Genomic DNA, 21,393 nt, shown 5'->3' with positions numbered 1-21,393 from the left:
TCCGCGGCCCCGCGGCTGGCCGGCGGCGCAGCGGCCGCGCTCCTTCCTTCCCTCGCTCCGTGCCGGGCCGAGCCGCCGCCGCGGCCATGGAGCTGCGCCGGGCGGGCCTGGCCTGGGTCGCCGCGCTGCTGCTGGCGGCCCTGGGAGCGCAGGCCGCGGGGGATTTCGACCCGTACCGCGTCCTGGGGGTCGGCCGGACCTCCAGTCAGGCCGAGATCAAGAAGGCGTACAAGCGGCTGGCCCGGGAATGGTACGTGTCTGCCCGCAGCGCCTCGGGCTCTCGCCGCGAGCCTGGGCCGGACACACGGCCCGGGAGGTTCCGCGTCCTCCCGGCTGACACAGCCAGGCCGCGGGGCTCTGAGGCGGGTGACGCTGCTGGGTGGTGGGTGAGCACCCTTACGGGGCTGACCGGGCTCAGCAGGCGCTCAGACATCAGGGCCGGTCTTCTTCGCACGCCAAGAGCCGTCTGAAACTCAGCGGACAGCCTCAAGCTCACTCTCCCGGCTCTGAAACCTTCCTGGAGCGATGGGGAGAGGGTTCTCAATAGGGTTCTTCCCCCTGTGCTGGGCCCTGGGCAGGCTGCAGCTCCAGGGCTGTGTCAGTGCTGGGCCCCTCACTCACTGCCACAGGGACACTGAGGGGCTGCAGCGTGGCCAGAGCCGGGCACAGAGCTGGGGAAGGGGCTGGAGCACAAGGGGCTGGGGAGGGGCTGAGGGAATGGGGGTGTTGAGCCTGGAGAAGAGGAGGCTGAGGGCAGCCAGCAGCACTCTCTGACACTCCCTGACAGGAGGCTGTGGCCAAGGAGGGGTTAGTCTCTTCTCCCAAGTAACAAGACAAGAGGAAACAGGCTCAGGTTGCCCCAGGGGAGGTTGAGGCTGGAGCTGAGGCAGAACTGTTTCCCTGAGAGGGGTGTCAGCCCCTGTGCCAGGCTGCCCAGGGAGCTGGGGGAGTGCCCAGCCCTGGAGAGATCCCAAAGCTGTGGAGCTGAGGTGCTGAGGGCTGTGGGTCAGTGCTGGGCTGGGCAGGGTGAAGGCAGGGCTGGCACTGCAGCAGCTTAAAGGTCTTTTCCAGTAAAAATGATTCTGTGATTCAACTGTGAACTTGTAATAAGCCAGAGTCTAAATCTCTGATGTGTCAAATGTCCAAGGACAACTTGCTGTGGAAGGGAAAACACTTTGGATCCACAAATCCCACCCCTCACTTCATTGAGGGTCAGGCTTGAGGGCAAATAGCTTCACCCAGAGCTTTTAGAGCCTACTTAGTTTTGCCTGAGGCATTCCCTAGGGCTGTGGCAGAAGGTATTTCACTGGAAGAACTCAGCAGATATGTAGGGCAAGAGTAGAGGAATGTATTTCTGCAGCAGGTTGGGAGATGACAGCTCCCTCCCCAAGGGATGGGCTGCAGGGGCACAAGGCACGTGTCCTGGTGCTGTGTATTGGGTGTCAAATCTGATCTTGGCCTCGGGGTATGTCACCACACACTGTCTGCCTACCCCTCACCTCTCTGGCAGCTCACTGTGCTCCCCTGGGAAACTGCTGACCCCCTTTTCCTCTGGTTCTACCTCGTAGGCACCCTGACAAAAACAAGAACCCAGGAGCAGAGGACAAATTCATCCAGATTAGCAAGGCCTATGAGGTAACATGCTCTTATTTAACTCTTGCTCTTGTTAAAATCTAAGGTGACCTTATTTTTCCATATGTAGCTTTGTGCTTTGTCTGCTTAAAGCTGCTTGACCCCATGGAGGTGAACACAACTGCCCAGATGAGTTTAGCCTTTTCCCTCAGCAGAGAGCTGCTGCCTCTCACTAGCGTGGCCTCTTGCAGATATTTTGCTATGAGTCAGCCCCTTTCTCCCTAAAAAGCCTCAGATGAGACAGCAGTGGGTATTCACCAAGCCCTGTGCAGATGGGTGGCTGTCACACCTCCAAATAAGCATTTGGGGGTTGAGGTAAGCAACGTTAGTCACAGCAGGGCTTGAGTTGCTTCAGATCATTCCATGCAGAAGAGGTTGTTTGTACCGAGCTCCAGCGCAGCTCTGCACATCAGCTGCCATGGTTTGCAGCAGCTGACCTGATCCTTCCACAGCCAGGGAGCTGAGCTCACAGAAATAAAAGCTAATCCTCATGTCTCAGCTGAAAGATGCAGTTTCTCTGCGGGGCTTCTGGCTGCTGGGTAAAACTTCTGGTGCTTTCTGATGAGCTGAGAAAACCTCTCAGTGGTGAAGGAGTCACCAGCAAAAACCTCTCCAGAAAAGAGTGCTGAGGTTCAGACAGCATGAGCTGCAGGCTGAAGGAGCTTTTAGTGTCAGATGCAGGTACAGCAATCTTGATTTCCAGGCTCCTTTTCTTTAGGCTTTGGCTTTTTGCACCCTTATGTACCACAGAGAGCCTGGCAGTGATGTGCTCCTTCCCTTTTCCAGAGTATTTCTCCTCTGACACACAGCTCCCTTGGAGCCTGTCCTTACCCATCCTGGCTGGAATCACAAATATTGTAACCAGCAGGCCCAGGGCAGGGACTGTACCCTGTGCTGGGCCCTGGGGAGGCTGCAGCTCCAGGGCTGTGCTCAGTGCTGGGCCCCTCACTCACTGCCACAGGGACACTGAGGGGCTGCAGCGTGGCCAGAGCCAGGCACAGAGCTGGGGAAGGGGCTGGAGCACAAGGGGCTGGGGAGGGGCTGAGGGAATGGGGGTGTTGAGCCTGGAGAAGAGGAGGCTGAGGGCAGCCAGGAGCACTCCCTGACAGGAGGCTGTGGCCAAGGAGGGGTTGGTCTCTCCTCCCAAGTAACAAGACAAGAGGAAATGGGCTCAGTTTGCCCAGGGGAGGTTGAGGCTGGAGCTGAGGCAGAACTGTTTCCCTGAGAGGGGTGTCAGCCCCTGTGCCAGGCTGCCCAGGGAGCTGGGGGAGTGCCCAGCCCTGGAGGGATCCCAAAGCCGTGGAGCTGAGGTGCTGAGGGCTGTGGGTCAGTGCTGGGCTGGGCAGGGTGAGGGCAGGGCTGGGACTGCAGCAGCTTCAAGGGCTTTTCCAACCAAACCACTTCCATGACTCTGTGCAGAGCTGTGATGTTCTGTAGGTTTATTATCAGGATGTTTCACCGTCACGGTTGCAGACAACTGTTGTATCCTCTACTTCCCAGATCCTGTCCAATGAGGAAAAAAGAGCAAACTTTGATCGCTATGGAGATGCTGGGGAGAGCCAGAGCTTCTCCCAGCACCAGCATCGCCAGTTCCACCACTTCCATGAAGGTTTCTATTTCGATGAGTCCTTCTTCCATTTCCCCTTTAACTCGGAGCGACGCGACGCCTCCGACGACAAGTACCTGCTCCATTTCTCCCACTACATCAACGAAATCGTGCCAGACAGCTTCAAGAAACCTTACCTCATTAAAATAACCTCAGACTGGTGCTTCAGCTGCATCCACATCGAGCCTGTGTGGAAGGAAGTCGCTCAGGAGTTGGAGGTGCTGGGTAAGGACGAGGCCGTTGAGTCTGGGCACGATTGCCTTCAGCTTCAAGGGGTCCCTTCAGCTTTGGAAGGATTCTGTTGAACCTCTAGATTTCCTTGGGGATTTGTCCTAATGCTTTCCTAAATGTGAATAACATCATAATTGATGAGGTTGTGTTAGAAAGGAGGAAAAAAAGTAGTCCTGTAGTCCAGAAGGGCAAGACAGCTTTCTGCTGCCCATATGGCCAACGACAGCTGTAATCAGTGATGGAGTGGGCAAGGGCTGATCACACCATCAAGTTTAGGCCATAAATGCTGTGTTTTCCTTTGGCTTGCACTTGGATGGCTTTGCTAAACACAAAAAAATCCCTGCAGAGTGTGTCCTCACCTTTAGGGCTGTTGCTGTGTGGTGAAGTTTGGAGGCTTTGTTGGACACACGTGGATGCCAAGGAGGTATTTTTGGACTTGCCTGCCTGCCCCTAGCTTCCTCGTCTTCCCTGCAGATGTTTCCAGAGAAACAGCAGGAGACACAGGCAGAGTCACCACTTACTGGGGTGTTTCTCCTCGAGGTTTTTGTGTGGCCACAACAAAAGAGGACAGTGTGTTTGACATGTAACTCTCAAGGGTTGCAAGAGCAGTACACCGTGCTGGGCAAGGGAACACATCTCCACCCTCAGTGCCCTGCCAGGTGTTGTGGCTTGCTGCTGCCGCTCTCCCATGTGAACCTCCTGTGCTTTGGCAGGCGTGGGCATCGGGGTGGTTCACGCTGGCTACGAGAGGCGCCTGGCCCATCACCTGGGGGCACACAGCACACCCACCCTGCTGGGGCTCATCAACGGCAGAGTCACCTTCTTCCACAGCGCCGTCCTCCGCGAGAACCTGCGGCGCTTCGTGGAGAGCCTGCTGCCGGGGAACCTCGTGGAGAAGGTACCTGCTGGGGAAAGCTCTGTGCTTCTCCTCCTTGGGTCAGTTCAGCTCTGATATTCAGTCTGTTTCATCCGGTCCCTGAGCTGATGTGTGTCACACAGGCGAGAAGATGCGAGCGGGATCGATGGCGCGGCACAGCTCCCCTTGCGCATCCCACCCCTCCACGCCCACAGCGCCAACCTTGGCTGCCTGACACTCTCCCTGTTGTACAACCCCGTGGCTGCCAGAGCTGTAGGAATGCTGCCCCTTGCTTAGGGATCTGTGCTTGTGCTCTACCTGTTGGATTCCACTTCCCTTCTCCTTTTTGTTTGGAGTTCTAGCTGGGAAATTAAGGACTGCTCACTAACTTGCAGGTGTTGCCTGCAAAAACTCACCCATGCAGAGACCTGTTGTTTGTTTCATCCAGTTTTGATTCAGGCCTGTGAAAACAGAGCCCTGTCAGAGTTCTAGGTCAAAGCTCCAAAGGTTACAAATTCCTTGGCCTTCCTTGGTTACTTTTGGCAGTTTCACCCCCATTTCAGTGCAGTGGAGCTGGGGCAGTCCCCACAGCGCTCTCACCTGCCCGTCCTCTGCCTGGGGCCTTGTTCATCTCAGCTCCTTTTCCCTTCAGTGAGGGCCACCCTTGCCTATGGACTCAGCACCTCTGGGTCTTTGAGTTCTCACCCCAAAAGCCAGGTCTGCTCTCCCTTTCAACAGCTTAAGTAGGAACATCACCTCCCACAGCCAGGCCTTCCCCAGCCATGGAGCTGGCAGCATGCTGCTTTCCCTGCAGGCCTCTTTTATCTCCTTCCTCGAGGTCAAAGAGGTAACTGCAGCTGAATCAGAGCAGGTCTGATGGAGTTCACAGGTGCCTCTTTCCCACTGTATATAAAGCACATGGCTCCAATGCACAGTTAAGAGAACAAAAGCAGCATTAGTGTTGGCTTGAAACAGGGTCAGAGAGTGCAATAGCCACAAGCGCTGGGAGGAGGGGTGAGAATCATGGCTTTAATTAATGTCCTGTACCAAAAAAGCACAGACCATCCCTGGCTGCTGGCAACACAAACCCACTGTCTGCTTCCTGTAACACCTGGATAGCTTTGTCAGGCTCAATTCTCACTCAGACACCTAACTGCAGAGCAGTGCCTGTGTGTGACAGCTCAGGGGTGGCACTGACCTGCTGATTGTGTTTCCAGATTACAGATAAAAACTACATCCACTTTCTCTCCAATGGGAAGAAAGAAAACAAGCCCCACGTCCTCCTGTTTGATCACATGCCAGTTGTGCCATTACTATACAAGGTAATGGGATTTCTATGGCTGTGCTGTTGACTTGCTAATAACTGCAGCTGGTCAAAAGAGAATGGGATACTGCTGGGAGCAGAGGCAGATGGAAGCCTCTGCAGTGTTGAGCAGTTCTAGGGTAGCAAGGTGAGTTGTGTGGGTTGAAAATGGCCTGGCCACATGACCCTCACTGCCACAGGGACACTGAGGGGCTGCAGTATGGCCAGAGCCGGGCACAGAGCTGGGGAAGGGGCTGGAGCACAAGGGGCTGGGGAGGGGCTGAGGGAATGGGGGTGTTGAGCCTGGAGAAGAGGAGGCTGAGGGCAGCCAGCAGCACTCTCTGACACTCCCTGACAGGAGGCTGCAGGGAGCTGGGGGTCGGGCTCTGCTCCCCAGCCATGAATGACAGGACAAGGGGAAATGGGCTGCAGTTGCCCCAGGGGAGGTTGAGGCTGGAGCTGAGGCAGAACTGTTTCCCTGAGAGGGGTGTGAGCCCCTGTGCCAGGCTGCCCAGGGAGCTGGGGGAGTGCCCAGCCCTGGAGGGATCCCACAGCCCTGGAGCTGAGGTGCTGAGGCTGTGGGTCAGTGCTGGGCTGGGCAGGGTGAGGGCAGGGCTGGCACTGCAGCAGCTTCAAGGGCTTTTGCAGCCAAACCAGTTCCATGATTCCATGACTAAGAGAACACAAACTGCCATTGAGTGAGGGCTTGGAAGGGCTTTTACCCCTAGCAGCACATACCCAGTGCATTTAAGCAGCAGGAGGCTCTGTGCACACCGCAGCCCTGGGGGGCCGTTTGACGCCGGGTGCTCTCTGCCCTCAGCTGGCCGCCTTCGCCTACCGCGACTACTTGTCCTTCGGTTACGTGTACGTGGGACTCCGTGGCACTGAGGAGTTGTCCAGGCAGTACAACATCAATGTCTACACTCCCACCATGATGGTCTTCAAGGAGCACATCGACAGGCCAGCTGATGTTGTGCAGGTAGGCTCACAGGTCTCTCTGAGGGCTTCTGCCAGACGGATGCTGAGGTTGGTCAGAGCAAAGAGCATCTCAGCATAAACTGCAACCTCAGCAGAGAGGGATGATTAGGAGCGGGGAGGAAGCTCAGGGAGCTTCAGCTCTGGTATCTGACCTTTTGAGGAGGGTGGCTGCAGGTAGCATCTCGATCTCAGGGCCTCAAAATGTGTCAGGTGATTTGAGTAAGGACTGTGATGGGCAGCAGCCTTCAGATGAGAACATCACAACAGCTTTACTCTCCTCATTTCACTCACTGCTCACCTCTGCTCTCTTTCTCCTCACCAGGCACGAGAGATGAAGAAGCAGCTCATTGATGACTTCCTTTCCCAGAACAAGTTCCTCATGGTGGCCAGGCTCACCAGCCAGAGGCTGTTCCAGGAGCTGTGTCCCGTCAAGAAGTCTCACCGTCAGCGCAAGTAAGGCTCTGTGGGTGACACTTCCCCTCTGTGGGTGACACTTCCCCTCTGTGGGTGACACTTCCCCTCTGTTCTGTTCCCTGAGGCTCTGGGGCTGCTCCTCTGTTTGATTCTGAGGGAGAAGGGGAAGGACAACATCAGATGGTGCTGGGTACTCATCCTGCCTTTACTGGGCGTATCATGGGACAGAGTGCAGGGGAAAGGGAGGAGGAACAGGGCAACAGGCTGGAGAGCTGAGTACACACAAGACAGGAGCAGCCAGCCTGGAAGCTAAAAATGGGAGTTTTGTCTCTTCAGGATCATTCTTACTTGTGGAAAGGGAACACTTGTTTCTTCTCATGTCCAGGATGGCTCTTAACCCTCCATCTCATTGTGTTGCCTAGGCACTGTGTGGTCTTACTTACTGGAGAAGGTGAAAGGTTTTCAGAGGCTTATGAGGCATTTCTGACGTTCGCTGTGGCCAACACAAAAGACACCCTGAAGTTTGTGCACATCTCTAACGAGCAGCAGCCAGAGTTTGCAGACACCTTGCTGATGGGGGACAAGAAGTATCAGGGCAGAGCAGCGGTGAGGGGTTGCTTGGTTTTATCCCTTCTTCTTTTCACCCACCTTTCTAATTCACATCACACTCTGTAGGATGTCACACCTTGATCTGACACCTAACTCCTGAGCAGTGATTTGAAGCACAACATGTGCCTGGTAAAGGGGATTTTCCTCTCTGACAGCTCTGATTTATTGGGTCACCCAGGTGGTCATCTTGGAGAGACGCAATAACGCGGGAAAGATTGCCTATAAAACCATGGAGGAGGCCTGGCAAGGCAGCAGAGAGGACAACTTCATCCTCCTGGACCTTCTGGACCAGCTGAGGACAGACCCTGGTCTTCTCTCTTCAGAGACAGTCCTGGCAGACTTGAATGATGAACTTGCTCCCGTAAGTGGTTGGACTCAAGGATCTCTGAGGTGACCTCCCAACCACCACAGGACCTTTTGGGATGCTCCCCTGGGTCACTCTCAGACATTATTTCTATTTTAAGAGACTGAGGCCAAGCTCTTACAAGGCTTCTCTCACACAGAGGGAAGCTTGGGGCATGCTTTGAAGCAGGTTAGGCCCAGGGTTCTGTTTAAAGGGTGGGAACTCTGTCAGGGCTCTGCAGAGCAGCTTTGTCATTTGATGTTTCTTGTTTAAACAGATGTTCCTTGTCCGTTGGCTCTACTCCACACTGGACTATCTCTCAGACTGCTGGGACAGTTTGTTTCACAGTAACTGGTAGGTACTGGCTGTGAATGAGTCTCAAGAGGGCACGGGATTGGTGTTGCCTTGCTCAGATGCACAGCAGAGCCAGGGTCTTAGACAACATCTCAAAACACACAGGTTTTCACCTTAGAATCACAGAGTTGGTTTGGTTGGAAAAGGTCTTGAAGCTGCTGCAGTGCCAGCCCTGCCCTCACCCTGCGCAGCCCAGCACTGACCCACAGCCCTCAGCACCTCAGCCCCACGGCTTTGGGATCCCTCCAGGGCTGGGCACTCTCCCAGCTCCCTGGGCAGCCTGGCACAGGGGCTGACAACCCTCCCAGGGAAACAGTTCTGCCTCAGCTCCAATCTCAACCTCCCCTGGGACAACTGCAGCCCATTTCCTCTTGTCATTAAGTACTTGGGAGAAGAGACCGACCCCCACCTCAACGTAAGCTCCTGTCAGGGAGTGTCAGACAGTGCTCGTGTCTCCCCTCAGTCTCCAGGCTAAACACCCCCAGAGCTGCCTCAGCTACACCCAATAAGACTTGTTTTGTAGACCCTTCACCTTCAAGATCGCAGGAAATGAGCTGAATGTCTGGGGACACTGCATGGTGTGACTCAGGCAGACAGGCACTGGAATTCCAGCAACTCCTGGCCCTGACTCCTGTTCACAACTCTTCCCCTCAGGCGCGAAATGATGCCGCTGCTGTCCTTGCTCTTCTCCGCTCTCTTCATTCTCTTTGGCACTGTTATTGTTCAGGCCTTCAGGTGAGTACATACCAAAACATCCTAGGGAACCTCATCTTGCCTCCATCCAATGTGGTGCCTCAAATGCACATGACATGATCTTCCTTTGCAGTGACTCCAGCGATACGAGGGACTCTCCTCCCTCAGAGAAGGAAGAAGCTGCTGCAAAGACTGAGAAGAACGACACGAGCTTCAGCAAAGAGAGTAACAGGTTCCCTTTCTAATTTCTCCAGCAATGGTTTCTGCTGAAGCATGGCTTGGGGAACATCTGTGTGGAGAGAGCTGGGTGGGTGGAGAAAGGGCCTGAGCTGCACGGACCCAGCGCGGTCACTGTGTGAGGCAGCGTGGGCACGGCCAGGGGCAGCAGCAGTGTGGCACTGGGAACCAGGGCAGAGGTGCACAAACTTGGTTATTAAGGTTAATAACTTGGTTATTATCCTGCCAAGTTTACCCCAGATGACATGTCCTGAGGGGAAAGGCAGAGGCCTGACTGGCTGGGTGAGGGAGATGCACTTCTGGCTGTCGCGCTGGATGAACTGCCTCGAGCAAGAGGGACGGCTCAGCGAAGGGGGTGGGGATCGAGCTCAGGGGTGTCCTCAGTCACTCCCAGCCCCTCATTCCCCTTTTACCTGGGCACTGTTTTGTCACAGCAGGATTCCAAAAAAGGGCTTTGTGGAGGTGACTGAGCTGACAGACATCAACTACAACAGCAACTTGGTACGCCTGAGGCCAGGTCACATGAACGTGGTGTTGATCCTCTCCAACTCAACCAAAACAGCCCTCCTCCAGAAGTTTGCCCTGGAAGTCTACACATTCACAGGGTAGGCTGGGACCCTCTCCTGGGTTTCTGGTCCTGCATTAACACCTTGTGTAATGCTGCTCTGGTGACAAGTTAGGAGGGAAATGGGCTTGCTTGCTGGGAGGGCACACTCCTGGCGAGAGCCCCCGCTGCAAACCAAGTGGCCTTTCCCAGATGGATGGGTCTGGCACAGCTGCTGTGGGTACAGCCAAACCCCCATTCCAAGGGATGGAGAGCACAAAGGGTAATTGTAGCCTGTGCTCAGCTGGGATAAAAAAGGAGCCGTGGTGACCCAGCTCTGCGCCCGCCCTTGTTGACAAACACTTGCCTGTGTGGCAAGAACCCAGCCTGACTCTGGACATGTGCTGATCCTGCTTCTCCTCTGCCCTTTCCCCAGGAGCAGCGCTCTTCATTTCTCCTTCCTCAGCCTGGACAAGCACCGAGAGTGGCTGGAGTACCTGTTAGAGTTTGCCCAGGACGCAGCCCCCATCCCAAACCAGTACGACAAGCATTTCCTGGAGCGCGACTACACGGGCTACGTCCTGGCTCTGAACGGCCACAAGAAATACTTCTGCCTCTTTAAGCCTCACAGATCAGGGGATGAGGGAGGAAGCACAGCATCCTGTGAGGAGTATGACACCTCACTACATGCAGAAGGCAGGGGGAAATCCTCCTGCAGCCCAGCATCTCGATCCATTAAAAACAAGTTACACAAATTGTCCTTCTGGATGGAACGGCTCCTCGAGGGCTCCCTGCAGAGGTTCTACATCCCCTCGTGGCCTGCACTAGACTGAGGGATTTTAAAAGAGATCCTAATGGACACACTTTTTATGAAGATGACAAGGGACAGCTCTTTCCAGCAACACACAGACCGTAGGTTTTAGATCAACCCTCGTGGGGCTGACGACTAGAGAAATACCTCCCCGTGTGCGGAGCTGGGGAGCGCGGCCGCAGTCCCCTGCCCCCACTCCTCCTGCCTTTGGACGCTGTACTACTGAAGAGCCAACAAGTCCTTGTGTTTTCCCTTCTCATCCTGCCCCATCTGCTTCCCAACTCACTCCTGTTCCACCTGTTTTACCTCAGTTGGATGAAAAGCCCCCCATGACGTGTCTCGGCGCCTGGGCCCGGACGGCGCGTGGCTGGTGACGTCGCTGGCGCCGTGGCTGTGTCTCTCTCTTCCCTTTGCCCATGGTGCATGGTGTCACACCGGCCAGAACCCCGCCTGCCCTGCCAAAAGGCCTTCTCCCACCAAGCAGTCCTACTTTATATTGGCTTTCCCCCCTGGTAAGTGACCTAGAGTAGGGTTGGGAGCTGCTCCCTCTTAGCAAACCCGTCGCTGGGGCCCCCGTGAGGTGCAGCTGCAGGTGATGTGTGTGTGTCACACTCCTGGTGTCACAGCTCCAGGGGCAGCTTTGCCAGCTCAGCCATCAGCAGTGGGAAGGGAAGGGGTTTGCACAGCCCTAAGTACTGTAAAGGTGTTGAGCCATTCACATGTCACCTGGGATTTTTCCTTTCAGATGCCTTTCTGCTTCTGTTGATTTTAGACGATGTGTCCTAGAGCCATAACTTTGTGTCCTCAGATTGTAGGTGTGAGCTACTATGAGCCAGTAGATGTGTAAAAGAAACTCTCCCCAGCTGCTAGGGAGTTGCTGTGGGCTCCTGTCCAACACCCTCACGTCTGTAGTACAAACCCACCTTTCTTTGTATCAAGGAACCTGACTCTTTAATGATTGTATCGAAGCGTGGCCCCACGAGTCCTGTGTCACCAGGCTGTTGCGTACGTGTGAAGCTCCTTTTGGCTTAGGCAGAGGTTTAAGATGTGTTTGCAGCCTCTTGCCCATTTCCCTCGTGCCACAGCCCTCTGTTTCTCAACGTGCAAGGCTTTGTCTTTGTTTGCAGGGGAGGTTCTTTATCTCTTTTGCACTCTTGGGTCTGTGTGAAGCCAGAAGGGCCATAAAGCACCAGGTTTGGGTTGGGCTTTGCTCTGACATCCTCCCCAGAAAGCTTTGTGGGGCAAGGGGAAGGTGAGAGGCAGCCTCACACCTCCTTTCCCCTCCTGGAGCTGAGCAGCAGGGTTTCTAGTTGTGGCTGGGACTGAAATCCTGTGAGGTTTACTCTTCCTTTGCACTGCTCAGGGCTGGTCCATGCTGTGCCTCCTGCAGCACCAGGCACAGGCCTCGAGTCCCCCAGTCCCAAGGCACAGGGGGGGCCTTTGCCAAAGGGCTCTGCACCCGATGGCAGAGTGCTGGGGATGTTAAAACCTTTGCCACCTTCGTTGCCACCTTAGCAGAGCAGCCAGTGAGGAGGGATAACTGCTGATCTCTGTCAATCTCATATGAAATCCAGGAATGCTCAAGCCATTTTCCTGCCTCCATGACCTGGTTGCTCACCAAACCCTTGGCTTGCTGCACTCCTCCCCGCCCCAGGAGCAGGTTGGCATGCTTCAACCACCACAGGTACCTCAAACACCCTGTACCATGTCCTTCCAAATAAAGGCTACGATGCTACCAACCCACCTTACGTCAGGTTACTTAATTTTAGCTCAGCAGACTCCAGGCTGCAGCGTGGATGAGGCATTGAAGGGAAGGGAAGGAAGGAAGGTGAGGTCTTCTCCCTGCCAAAGAGTATCAAAGCTGAAGAAAGAGACTGGGAGGGGGAAGGAAAAGTGGGCATGATGCTGCTAAGCTGGAGTTTCGTTTGGCTGGAGCAATCTCTGTAGCGCTCTCGTGCTTTCCCCGCTGTTTGCCACGCAGGACGGGGCTAGAAGAGCTTCCAGCCTCGTGGAAGGCTCCCTGTCACTTTCTCAACATTTGCAAAATCAAGGAAAACACTCAGTGGGTGTGTGCTGAGCCTTCAGCTGGTCAGAACCCAGGAGAAAAGCCTCGACACGTTACAAAAGTGCCTAGTTTTGCTGCAGCAAGGGAATTCAGCCCTGCCCCAGGTAAGAAGAGAATACAATTAGTCCACGTGCTGCACAACTGCTGGGAATCCTTTCATGCATTTTCTGTTTAGCACAGGGTGAGCTCCCCTCTCTGCCTGAGTTTTGCTGAAGCAGTGCTTGCTGCCTGCAGGAGCACAGCTCCTCTTCAGCTGCAGCTCTGCCCTTCAGTGCTTTTAACCAGGTCGCCTGGTGTCGCTGGATTATGGAGAGGAAAAAAAAAACCCTTTCAGGGAGCTGAAGCAAATGCCAAACTGTTCTAAACCCCTCCCTGAGTTCACTTTGGTGTCCACCATGGAGCACTGGGTGCTTGCTTTCACGGGGAAGAGCGTGGTTGGGAGGCTGCTTGCCCCTGAGCTCTCCCAGCAGCTCACATTCCGACCGTGGTGCCGTTACGCACGTGGCGGTTGGAAGCCAAAGACACAGTCAAATTCGGTCCTAGTGCACTGTTCTAGAGAGAGAATCCTGCTGCTCAGAAGCTGAAGCAAAGGGATTTGGCCCCTCAGTTTAACCAAAACCAGCCCAAGCAGGGTGGGCAGCAGCTGCCAGCTGGTCCCTGCAGGGAGCCTGCCTGGTAACGCAGCCCGAGAGCAGCACTGGAAACTAGGCACGTATTTTGCACTTTTGATACTGGGAGTAGGGGGAAAATTAACTTATTTGGCAAACTTGTCTCTTTTTGTTGTTGTTGTTATGGGTTTGTTGTGTACATGTGAGCAGGCACTGATGTCAGTTTTGGTTTGAAGATGGCTACAGGTTCGCAACCAAAATAAACTATTTTCCGGTGTGATGGAGCAGGTCTGTGTGTCCATGTACAACCCCTGTCCTGCAGCTGTACAACCCCTGTCCCCTGCAGCTGTACAACCCCTGTCCTGCACCTCTGCACACACATCCCAGGAGCTTGTCCCCACCAGCTCCCTCAGTCAGCTTTCCCCCTGCTCTCAGAACGAGCACCAGGACACCCTCAGCTTCCCTCCCTCCCCCGTTCATTCTCCTGCTGCTGCATCCTGCTGGGAGGAACCTTTGAGCACAGGGAGTTTTGCTGTGAGCCTGGTGAGTAGCTCAGAGGCAAAACACCATCAGGCTCCCCTTTTCCTTTCCCACTGTGGCAGAAGGACCATGCCCCTGCAGCCACTTGCTGAGTCTTCTTCCACTCCCCTACTCCAACGCCCTGTGGTGGGATGGTGAAGACAAGTAACCAAAGGCCTCCTGGAGACCCCCAAGGACAGGGAGGGCTTGCTTAGCAGTGATGGAGACCCCCAGGGACAGGGAGGGCTTGCTTAGCAGTGAGGGAGACTCCCAGGGACAGGGAGGGCTTGCTTAGCAGTGATGGAGACCCCCAAGGACAGGGAGGGCTTGCTTAGCAGTGATGGAGACCCCCAAGGACAGGGAGGGCTTGCTTAGCAGTGATGGTCCTGAGCAGACACAGACAAAGCTGCTACACTGGGACAATGAAACATAAAGAATTCAATCCATCCACCAGCAAAGCCATAACAAACAGAACTGGAGTGGGACTATGAGGAAAAGCATAACCAGTCCTTTAAGAGCAGCTTCTCCCCATCAACCACCTGCTGAACTAAGACTCAGGGCCCACTGAGTCTGGGTTGGTGATAGCCAAGGAAAGAAGTGCCTGTCTTTAGTCTTCCCTTTGGGGTGCATCATAACCTCCCCCCAGAGCTGGGGCTCTGGGGCTCATGTTACCCAACTGCCCCAAAACTCTCCCAGACTCTCAAAGGAACCCACCCAAGCTTGTCTAGGGAGCTTTTTCCAGCTGGTGGCAGCTTTGCAGCGACTCTGGGACTCAGATTCTCTCTCCTGTCCTTCCTCTTGTTTGTCAAGGAGCTGTGGCTAAACCTGTTGAGGGAGGTAACTCCACAGACCTGTGTTTGACTCTTGCTGAGGAGATCCCCAGGGATGCCTCAGAGCCCTTAACCCAGACAAAGAGCTCAAGGCTCTGTCTGCTCACACCCAGGGCTGGGGACACCCCAAAACCAGCCCAGCAGGCCTGTGCTTTGTTCTCAGCCCCTGTTTTTCCTGGGAGGAGCAGAGGAGCTGGGTTATGTCCCACTCTGCTCTCATGGACTTCCCAAACTGGCAGCAGTTTGTGTGCCATGGGAGGCCTGAACGCTTCCAGAGCCGTGCCAAGCCCCACATAGGGCTCCTTCACTCCAGCTCTTACCCCACTACCATTTACCATTTTGGCCAGTGGGTATTTAAAGCTGCAGTTTGGTATCTTGGCCCTGTATAGATGCCAAAAATAACAGCACAGGGATGTGGGGGCAGCGATGGGGACGTGCACAGCAGGCTCCTCTCTGCCCAGGGCAAGGTAGATGGGGGTATATGGGGCATCTGGGAGGTATATGGGGCACCCTGGGGCTGAATAGGGGCACATGGAGCATCCTGGGTCATGGATGGGATGTTTGGGGGGTACACGGGGCATCCTGGGGTGGGATCGTGGCCAACAGGCATCCTGGGGGTCTGTGGGGTGGTATGTGGCACATGAGGCACCCTGGGGGTGTGAGGGCACCCTGAGACATTATGGGGCACCGTCGGGAGGGTTCACGTCCTATGGAGCATCCTATAGGGCCGTGGAGGAGGCAGAGGGGAGGAGGAAGAAGGGAAGGAAGGAAGGAGGAGGAGGAGGAGGAGGAGGAGGAGGGAGGAAGGGGCGGTGATGCCGGGCGGCTCTGCCTCCCCGCTGCCGGGCGCGGAGCACACGGACGGACCCACACCGAGTGCCCAGGTAGGGCACAGGGACACGGACCCGCTCCCCCGCGGGCGGGCAGGGGACAGCCCCCGCCCCGGGAAGGGGACCGATCCCCCGCAAGGTGCGACCCTTCCAGAGAAGCGACGGCGGACACCCCCAGGTCAGGGAACCCCAGCGGTGGGGCTGGGGACTCCTGCAGGGAGTGGGGACACCACCACAGACGGGACAGGGGACCCCCGGGGAGGGGATGGGGGCTGCGGGGTCTGTGCTGAGAGAGGGGCTTGCAGGGGGCTGCAGGGCCACCCCCCAGGGAAGGGACAAGGAGACAGCGAGGGCATTCCAGGATGGGACAAGGGCACACCGAAGGCTTGTGTGTCCCCACTCCCTCTCTGGCATCCCCAAGTGCTCTCCCAGAGGTCCCCAGGGCAGGGGACAGGGTTGTGGTAGAGCTGAGGGAGAACCATGTCCTATCCCAGTTGGGAAGGGGGCCCATAAGTGTCCGTGTCCCCGTCAGCCCCACCTGGCTTCCCACCCTGGCACGGTGTGAGGAAACCAGGGGGACCCTTCCCAACCTCTGGCCTCGGCCATCCCAAACCAGGATGGAGCTACATCGGGAAGGGACACCCCAGAAAAAGAAGGAGGAGGGCTGAAGCCCACGGATGCCCCCTCCAACCCTGCCCACCCCCACGGCCCCGCTGGGGAGGATCCGGGGAGTGAGGCCACCGGGATCCCGCGGCCCCGGCACAAAGAGGAATGCGATGAGCACATGGTTCCCATTAGCCCTGCAGAGTTTTCTCTTTCTTTCTTTTTTTTTTTGCCTTATGGTTACTATTTCTCTTTGTTTTTTCATCCCCCTTTTCTGCAGCTCTTCCAGGGAGGAGGAAAAGCAGCAGCTCCTGGGTGAGGATTTGAGTGGCCCGGCAAAGGCTGGCAGCGCCTGAGCCCGTTTGGGGTTTCGCCGGCGGGGAGGGAGGGAGGGAAAGAGGGAGTGAAGCCACTCAGGGCTTTTTTTTTCCCCTTTAATCCCTTCCCCTGCTTGAGTCAGAGGCTGAAGTCACCGGTGTGCACATCCCTAAGCTCTTCCCCTGCTGTGTGGACACCAGCCCCCTCGGAAGCGATGGGTGAGCGGGGCTGCGGGGCGTGAGACCCGGCGACTCCTCACGCAGGTATCTGATGGTGGGGGGTGAATCCTGTTCCACCAGCTCCAGCCCCGGGGTTCCTCCCACCCCAAACCATCCCAGCTGGGAAAGGGGAAGCTTCGCCCTGGCTGCTTTTCCCTTTGGGAAGCTGAACAAACAGCCCTTTTCCTTCCCGTGCCGGGGTTTATCGGGGTCAGGCGCATCCTGCCTGTGCCGCCGCCTGATGCTCGGGGGCTGGCTGGGGGAATCGTGCCTCAGTTTCCCCACCTGTAAAATAAAGGAGGGGGGATGGCCCCGAGCTGGGAGTGAGTAGCAGGGAAATGGGGGTAAGCAGGGAGGGAATGGGGAGCCAGGGGACCTAGAAACATACAGAGGAAAGGGTTTGTACAAATGGATCTCATTGTAACCCTGGCTTTAAGAGGAAAGGTGGGTTTTTCCTCTTGCCCACAGGGAGTTGAATCCCAAGTGGGAGCAAGGGGAGGAAATGCAAAGGGTTAAAATGCTTAGAAAAGGGCAGAGTTTGGCCAGAGAGACATGAAAAGAGGTCACTTCAGCTCCTGCTTCACTGGGACCCTTTACCCTGTGTCCTCCCTGACCATTTATCGCCGTGACGTGGGCTGGAGCCACACGCTCCTTCTCCCTTTCCGGGAGGACGAGGAGGGAGGCGGGCTGAGGCCGAAGGGCAGCGCTGCTGCAGGAGCTGCCGCCGTGCCCGTGGCTTCTGCTCGCTTTTCACCTTCTTCTCCCTCAAATGACGGGCAGGTCGGGCCGTGGCAGCGCCGTGGCCATGCTGCCGGGCACCGCGCAGAAGAGGATCGCCTCGTCCGTCTTCATCACGCTGGTGCCGCCGCGCAGGGAGGCGGCTGCCGAGGGCAGGACCCAAAGGCAGCGGCAGCCGGGTGCTGCTGAGGCGCCCGGCACCCGTCGCCCCCCGAGCCCGCCGCCGCCGCTCCCCGCCGTGCCCAGCGCAGGTGAGGGGGTCCCTGCGGGCTGGGAGGATGCTGAGGGGGCGAGGAGGCTGTGGAGATGCTTTGCTAAAGGCTGTGCGTGCAGGCAGGAGGGGGTGTGGGTGTTTTTGGGGGGTTATAGCCCACGTCCCTGCCCCCAGCCCGGGCTGGATCCGGCTGCCAGGGAAGGGCTGTGTTTGCTCTCCGTGGCCGGGAGCTTATCGGCGCTGTTTGTCTGCTCGGGCCGGGACATTTGCTTTTGGGGCAGGTTGGTGAGTGCGGCTGCAAAGCTGTTGGGGCATTGCTGCACCCCTAAACACACCACGTCTGGCTTTCACCACAGAAAGCTGCCCAGCAGCCCCAGTGCCTTCGTCCCCACCAGTCCTCATCCTCGCCGATGCCCCCCAGCCCTTGTCTGCCGAGGCGCTGGGTCCGGCGCTGCAGCAACTGGACCTTGCAGCACCCGCCAGCCTCCAGGTGAGGGCAGAGGGGGCACAACTCCCCCACGGTGCCTGGGCTTCTCTACTTGTAGGAGTGTAAATGTGACGTGTCTTCACCTTCCCCTGCTCACCAGGTCCCTTCTGCCCTCCCTGCCGAACTGAGGCCGCCTAAGCATTGCCAGGAGCCAGCAGGCAAGCCGCAGCGGCAGGAAGCCAACGGGTACCCAGAGAGAGACAGCTCCAGAGGTAAGTGGGGAGGATGCAGTTGGGGAAACTGAGGCACGCAGCACCCAAACCCTTTCTCCCTTCTTCCCACAGATATCTGTGCCTTCTGCCACAAAGCTCTGGGAGCCCGGGAGCCGACGGTGGAGGCGCTGAGGAAGCAGTACCACGCAGCCTGCTTCACCTGCCGCACCTGCCAGCGGCTCCTGGCCGGGCAGCGCTACTACCAGAGGGACGGGCGGCCCGTGTGCGACGCCTGCTACCAGGTACCCGTGCTGCCCCTGGGGACAATCAGGGGTGGTGGTGGCAGAACTGGCACCTCACGACTGCCCTCTGCTCTGTCAAACCGCAGGCCACGCTGGAGAAATGCGCCAAGTGCCGGGGGCTGATCGCGGAGCGCATCGTGCGTGCCCTGGGTAAGGGCTACCACCCCGGCTGCTTCTCCTGCACCGCCTGCGGCCGCGCCATCGGCGCCGAGAGCTTCGCTGTGGATGAGCGGGACGAGGTGTACTGTGTGGCTGACTTCTACAGGTCAGGGAGGGCACAAACGGGGGGGCATCCCCTGTGGCTGGGGAGGGAGGGGGTCGGCTTGTCTTCAGCTTGCAGCAGCACAGGCTGGGGGTGACCTGCTGGAGAGCAGCTCCAGGAAAGAGACCTGGCAGTGCTGGGGGAGAACAAACTCAACATGAGCAGCAACGTGGCCTCGTGGGCAAGGGGCCAGTGGCATCCTGGGGGCAGCAAGGAGAGTGTGGGCAGCAGGGTGAGGGAGGTTGTGCTGCCCCTCTGCTCTGCCCTGCTGAGGCCTCATCTGGAGTCCTGTGGCCAGTGCTGGGCTCCCCAGCTGCAGAGAGACAGGGAACTGCTGGAGAGAGGCCAGTGCAGGGCCAGCAAGATGCTGAGGGGCTGGAACATGTGTGTGAGGAGGAAAGGCTGCAGCCCTGGGGCTGTTCAGCCTGGGGAAGGCTGAGGGGGGATCTCAGTAATATTTATAAGTATATAAACAGTGGGTGTCAGGAGGTTGGGGCAGCACTTTATTGTATCTAGCAACAGGACAAGGGGTGATGGGATGAAGCTGGAACACAAGAAGTTCCATTATAAACATAAGAAGAAAGTGTTTCAGTGTTTCAGTGAGGGAGTCCTGGCCCAGGCTGCCCAAGGAGGGTGTGGAGACTCTTCTCTGGAGCTCTTCAAACCCACCCGGACACGTTCCTGTGTGACCTGATCTAGGTGGGACCTGCTTTAGCAAGGAGGTTGGACTGGATGAGCTCTAAAGGTCCCTTCCAACCCTACCATTCTGTGATTCCATGATTGTCTTCATCACCCCCACCCCCAGGGCTCAGGCTGCTGCTGTTTGCTCCCCTCAGGAAGTACGCAGCGGTGTGCAGTGCCTGTGAGCTGCCCATCATTCCCTGTGAGGACAGGGACACCTACAAGATCGAGTGCCTGGGACGGACGTTCCACGAGAGCTGCTACTGCTGCGAGGTACAGCCCCGAGGGGCTTCGGCACTGAGCCACGGACACAGGGCTCACGGCACCCAGGGAGATGTTTTAGCCACAAGTTTGTCTTGCAAGGGATGGAGAAGGGGAAAAATAAATACATCAGGTGAAAAGGACAATGTGGTTGGCCACAGGGTTGTGCTGCCCCTCTGCTCTGCCCTGCTGAGGCCTCATCTGGAGTCCTGTGGCCAGTGCTGGGCTCCCCAGCTGCAGAGAGACAGGGAACTGCTGGAGAGAGGCCAGTGCAGGGCCAGCAAGATGCTGAGGGGCTGGAACATGTGTGTGAGGAGGAAAGGCTGCAGCCCTGGGGCTGTTCAGCCTGGGGAAGGCTGAGGAATGCTTACAAGTACCTAAAGGGTGGGTGTCAGGAGGATGAGGTGACACTTTTTCCTGTAGTGCCCAGTGCCAGGACAAGGGGTGATGGATATAAGATGGGACTCAAGTAGTCCCATTGGAACAGGAGGAGAAGCTCCTTTGGTGCTGAGGTGAGGGAGCCCTGGCCCAGGCTGCTCAGGGAGGGTGTGGAGGCTCCTTCTCAGGAGGTTTCCAACCCCACCTGGACACATTCCTGTGCCCCCTGAGCCAGGGGAACCTGCTTGAGCAGGGGGTTGGACTGGAGGAGCTCTGCAGGGCCCTCCTAACAATTCTATGAGTGCTTCAGCTTTTCACACTTTCGATGCAGTTCATTGCTTTTTCCAAGCAGGGGTGGGTTTTGCAGGAAAGATGGGATGCAACACAGCAGAGAGACCCTTACAATGTGACCTCCCTTTGCCCTCCCTCCCCCAGAGCTGCAGGACACCCCTGTCACCAGAGCCAACAGAGAATGGGTGCTACCCCCTGGACAACCACCTCCTCTGCAAGTCCTGCCACGTCCGCTGGCGAAACGAGTCGTCCTGCTAAAACCCAACGGCTCCACCTCTGTCATCCAGTGCCAGGCACCCAAACAGGGATGCACTCACCAGGATGCACCCCACAGCTGGTCCTGGGTGCCTGCTGCAACCCTGAATAGCTGCAGAACCAGTGTTTCCAGCACCAAGATGCACCCAGGAGCCCGACCCGCTGGGCTGGCAAGGCAGAGGAGCGCAGAGGTAACATCCTGACACAGCTCTGAGCTCCTTGTGAACATAAAAAGCCCTGGCACAGAGGCTGTGGTGGGGGAGCTGAGGTTTCTGTCACTCACTCCTGTATTTTAAACTCCTTTTTTAAGGCTGGTTTGGTTTCTTTGGGTGTTTTTCCTTTCTTCTGGAGCTTCCTTGGGGTTTGAAACCTTTCTCTCTGCAGTGATGCACTGATTTAGTTACGTGCAGTTAAATAAAACCACTGTTTAAACCCCCCTCATGTCTTTCATCCACCCCACACCCCAAACCCAGAAAATGCAAGCTTAAAAATGTCCCTTCTTTTAAACACTCTCCACTCTTTAGAGTTTCTAGGCCTGGCAAGAGGCCACTCAGGGCTGTAGCACATAGGCACGGTGATGCAGCCGTGCTGCTGTTGCCCATGAGAAAGCAGAGGGTTGTTTTTGAGGGGCTGGAATCGGTATTTTACGATCTGCCGTGCTGTTTGGTGCTGGGTTTTGGTTTTTGCAGGCAGCCTGTGCTGTCTGGGCTCCATCTCACTCAAGCGCTGGTGCCAGCAGAGGGCAGCCGCAGCACAGGTTCCTTCATCAG

General features: G+C 56.6%; 2 protein-coding genes across 7 annotated transcripts; both read left to right on the top strand.

Moving 5' to 3' along the window:
- The first annotated feature begins 62 nt into the window (after positions 1 to 62).
- DNAJC16 (DnaJ heat shock protein family (Hsp40) member C16) lies at positions 63 to 13,557 on the top strand. 4 transcript variants are annotated; one of them, XR_009820221.1, is made up of 15 exons: positions 63 to 250; positions 1,569 to 1,635; positions 3,133 to 3,463; positions 4,183 to 4,367; positions 5,543 to 5,647; positions 6,449 to 6,607; positions 6,929 to 7,059; positions 7,443 to 7,626; positions 7,808 to 7,990; positions 8,250 to 8,326; positions 8,981 to 9,061; positions 9,153 to 9,251; positions 9,691 to 9,861; positions 10,237 to 11,123; positions 12,593 to 13,557. XR_009820221.1 is itself a non-coding variant. In XM_062013105.1 (14 exons), exons 1-14 carry the CDS (start codon positions 87 to 89, stop codon positions 10,631 to 10,633), a joined length of 2,331 nt encoding a protein of 776 aa, XP_061869089.1. In that variant the 5' UTR covers positions 63 to 86; the 3' UTR covers positions 10,634 to 12,354. The 4 variants fall into 4 exon arrangements, 2 of the variants coding, with proteins under 2 accessions (XP_061869089.1, XP_061869088.1); XR_009820220.1 differs by lacking the exon at positions 12,593 to 13,557 and adding an exon at positions 12,186 to 12,354; XM_062013105.1 differs by lacking the exon at positions 12,593 to 13,557 and having other exon boundaries at positions 9,694 to 9,861; positions 10,237 to 12,354.
- A 1,887-nt stretch (positions 13,558 to 15,444) lies between these two features.
- Positions 15,445 to 21,051, top strand: FBLIM1 (filamin binding LIM protein 1). 3 transcript variants are annotated; one of them, XM_062012988.1, is made up of 10 exons: positions 15,445 to 15,641; positions 16,347 to 16,381; positions 16,527 to 16,647; positions 17,383 to 17,591; positions 17,911 to 18,044; positions 18,142 to 18,253; positions 18,326 to 18,495; positions 18,582 to 18,760; positions 19,594 to 19,711; positions 20,513 to 21,051. In XM_062012988.1, exons 4-10 carry the CDS (start codon positions 17,408 to 17,410, stop codon positions 20,624 to 20,626), a joined length of 1,011 nt encoding a protein of 336 aa, XP_061868972.1. In that variant the 5' UTR covers positions 15,445 to 15,641; positions 16,347 to 16,381; positions 16,527 to 16,647; positions 17,383 to 17,407; the 3' UTR covers positions 20,627 to 21,051. The 3 variants fall into 3 exon arrangements, with proteins under 3 accessions (XP_061868972.1, XP_061868973.1, XP_061868971.1); XM_062012989.1 differs by having other exon boundaries at positions 16,523 to 16,647; XM_062012987.1 differs by lacking the exons at positions 15,445 to 15,641; positions 16,347 to 16,381; positions 16,527 to 16,647 and having other exon boundaries at positions 17,285 to 17,591.
- The last annotated feature ends 342 nt before the right edge of the window (positions 21,052 to 21,393 follow it).

The sequence above is a fragment of the Colius striatus genome, chromosome 21 (genome assembly GCF_028858725.1).
Source record: "Colius striatus isolate bColStr4 chromosome 21, bColStr4.1.hap1, whole genome shotgun sequence".
NCBI classification, from domain to species: Eukaryota; Metazoa; Chordata; class Aves; order Coliiformes; family Coliidae; genus Colius; species Colius striatus.
The sequence above is the reverse complement of the archived record's forward strand: the minus strand, read 5'-3'. Positions and strand labels throughout refer to the sequence as shown.

What these genes read in the sequence shown, in the direction of transcription:
- DNAJC16 (XM_062013104.1), top strand. Translation starts at nt 87, where the DNA reads ATGGAGCTGCGCCGGGCGGGCCTGGCCTGGGTCGCCGCGCTGCTGCTG. An exon ending in AAGTCTCACCGTCAGCGCAA is followed by an intron (nt 7,060 to 7,442) that starts GTAAGGCTCTGT and finishes TGTGTTGCCTAG; the next exon opens with GCACTGTGTGGTCTTACTTA. An exon ending in TTCAGCAAAGAGAGTAACAG is followed by an intron (nt 9,252 to 9,690) that starts GTTCCCTTTCTA and finishes GTTTTGTCACAG; the next exon opens with CAGGATTCCAAAAAAGGGCT.
- FBLIM1 (XM_062012987.1), top strand. Translation starts at nt 17,372, where the DNA reads ATGACGGGCAGGTCGGGCCGTGGCAGCGCCGTGGCCATGCTGCCGGGC. An exon ending in CCCCGCCGTGCCCAGCGCAG is followed by an intron (nt 17,592 to 17,910) that starts GTGAGGGGGTCC and finishes CTTTCACCACAG; the next exon opens with AAAGCTGCCCAGCAGCCCCA. An exon ending in CAGCACCCGCCAGCCTCCAG is followed by an intron (nt 18,045 to 18,141) that starts GTGAGGGCAGAG and finishes CCTGCTCACCAG; the next exon opens with GTCCCTTCTGCCCTCCCTGC.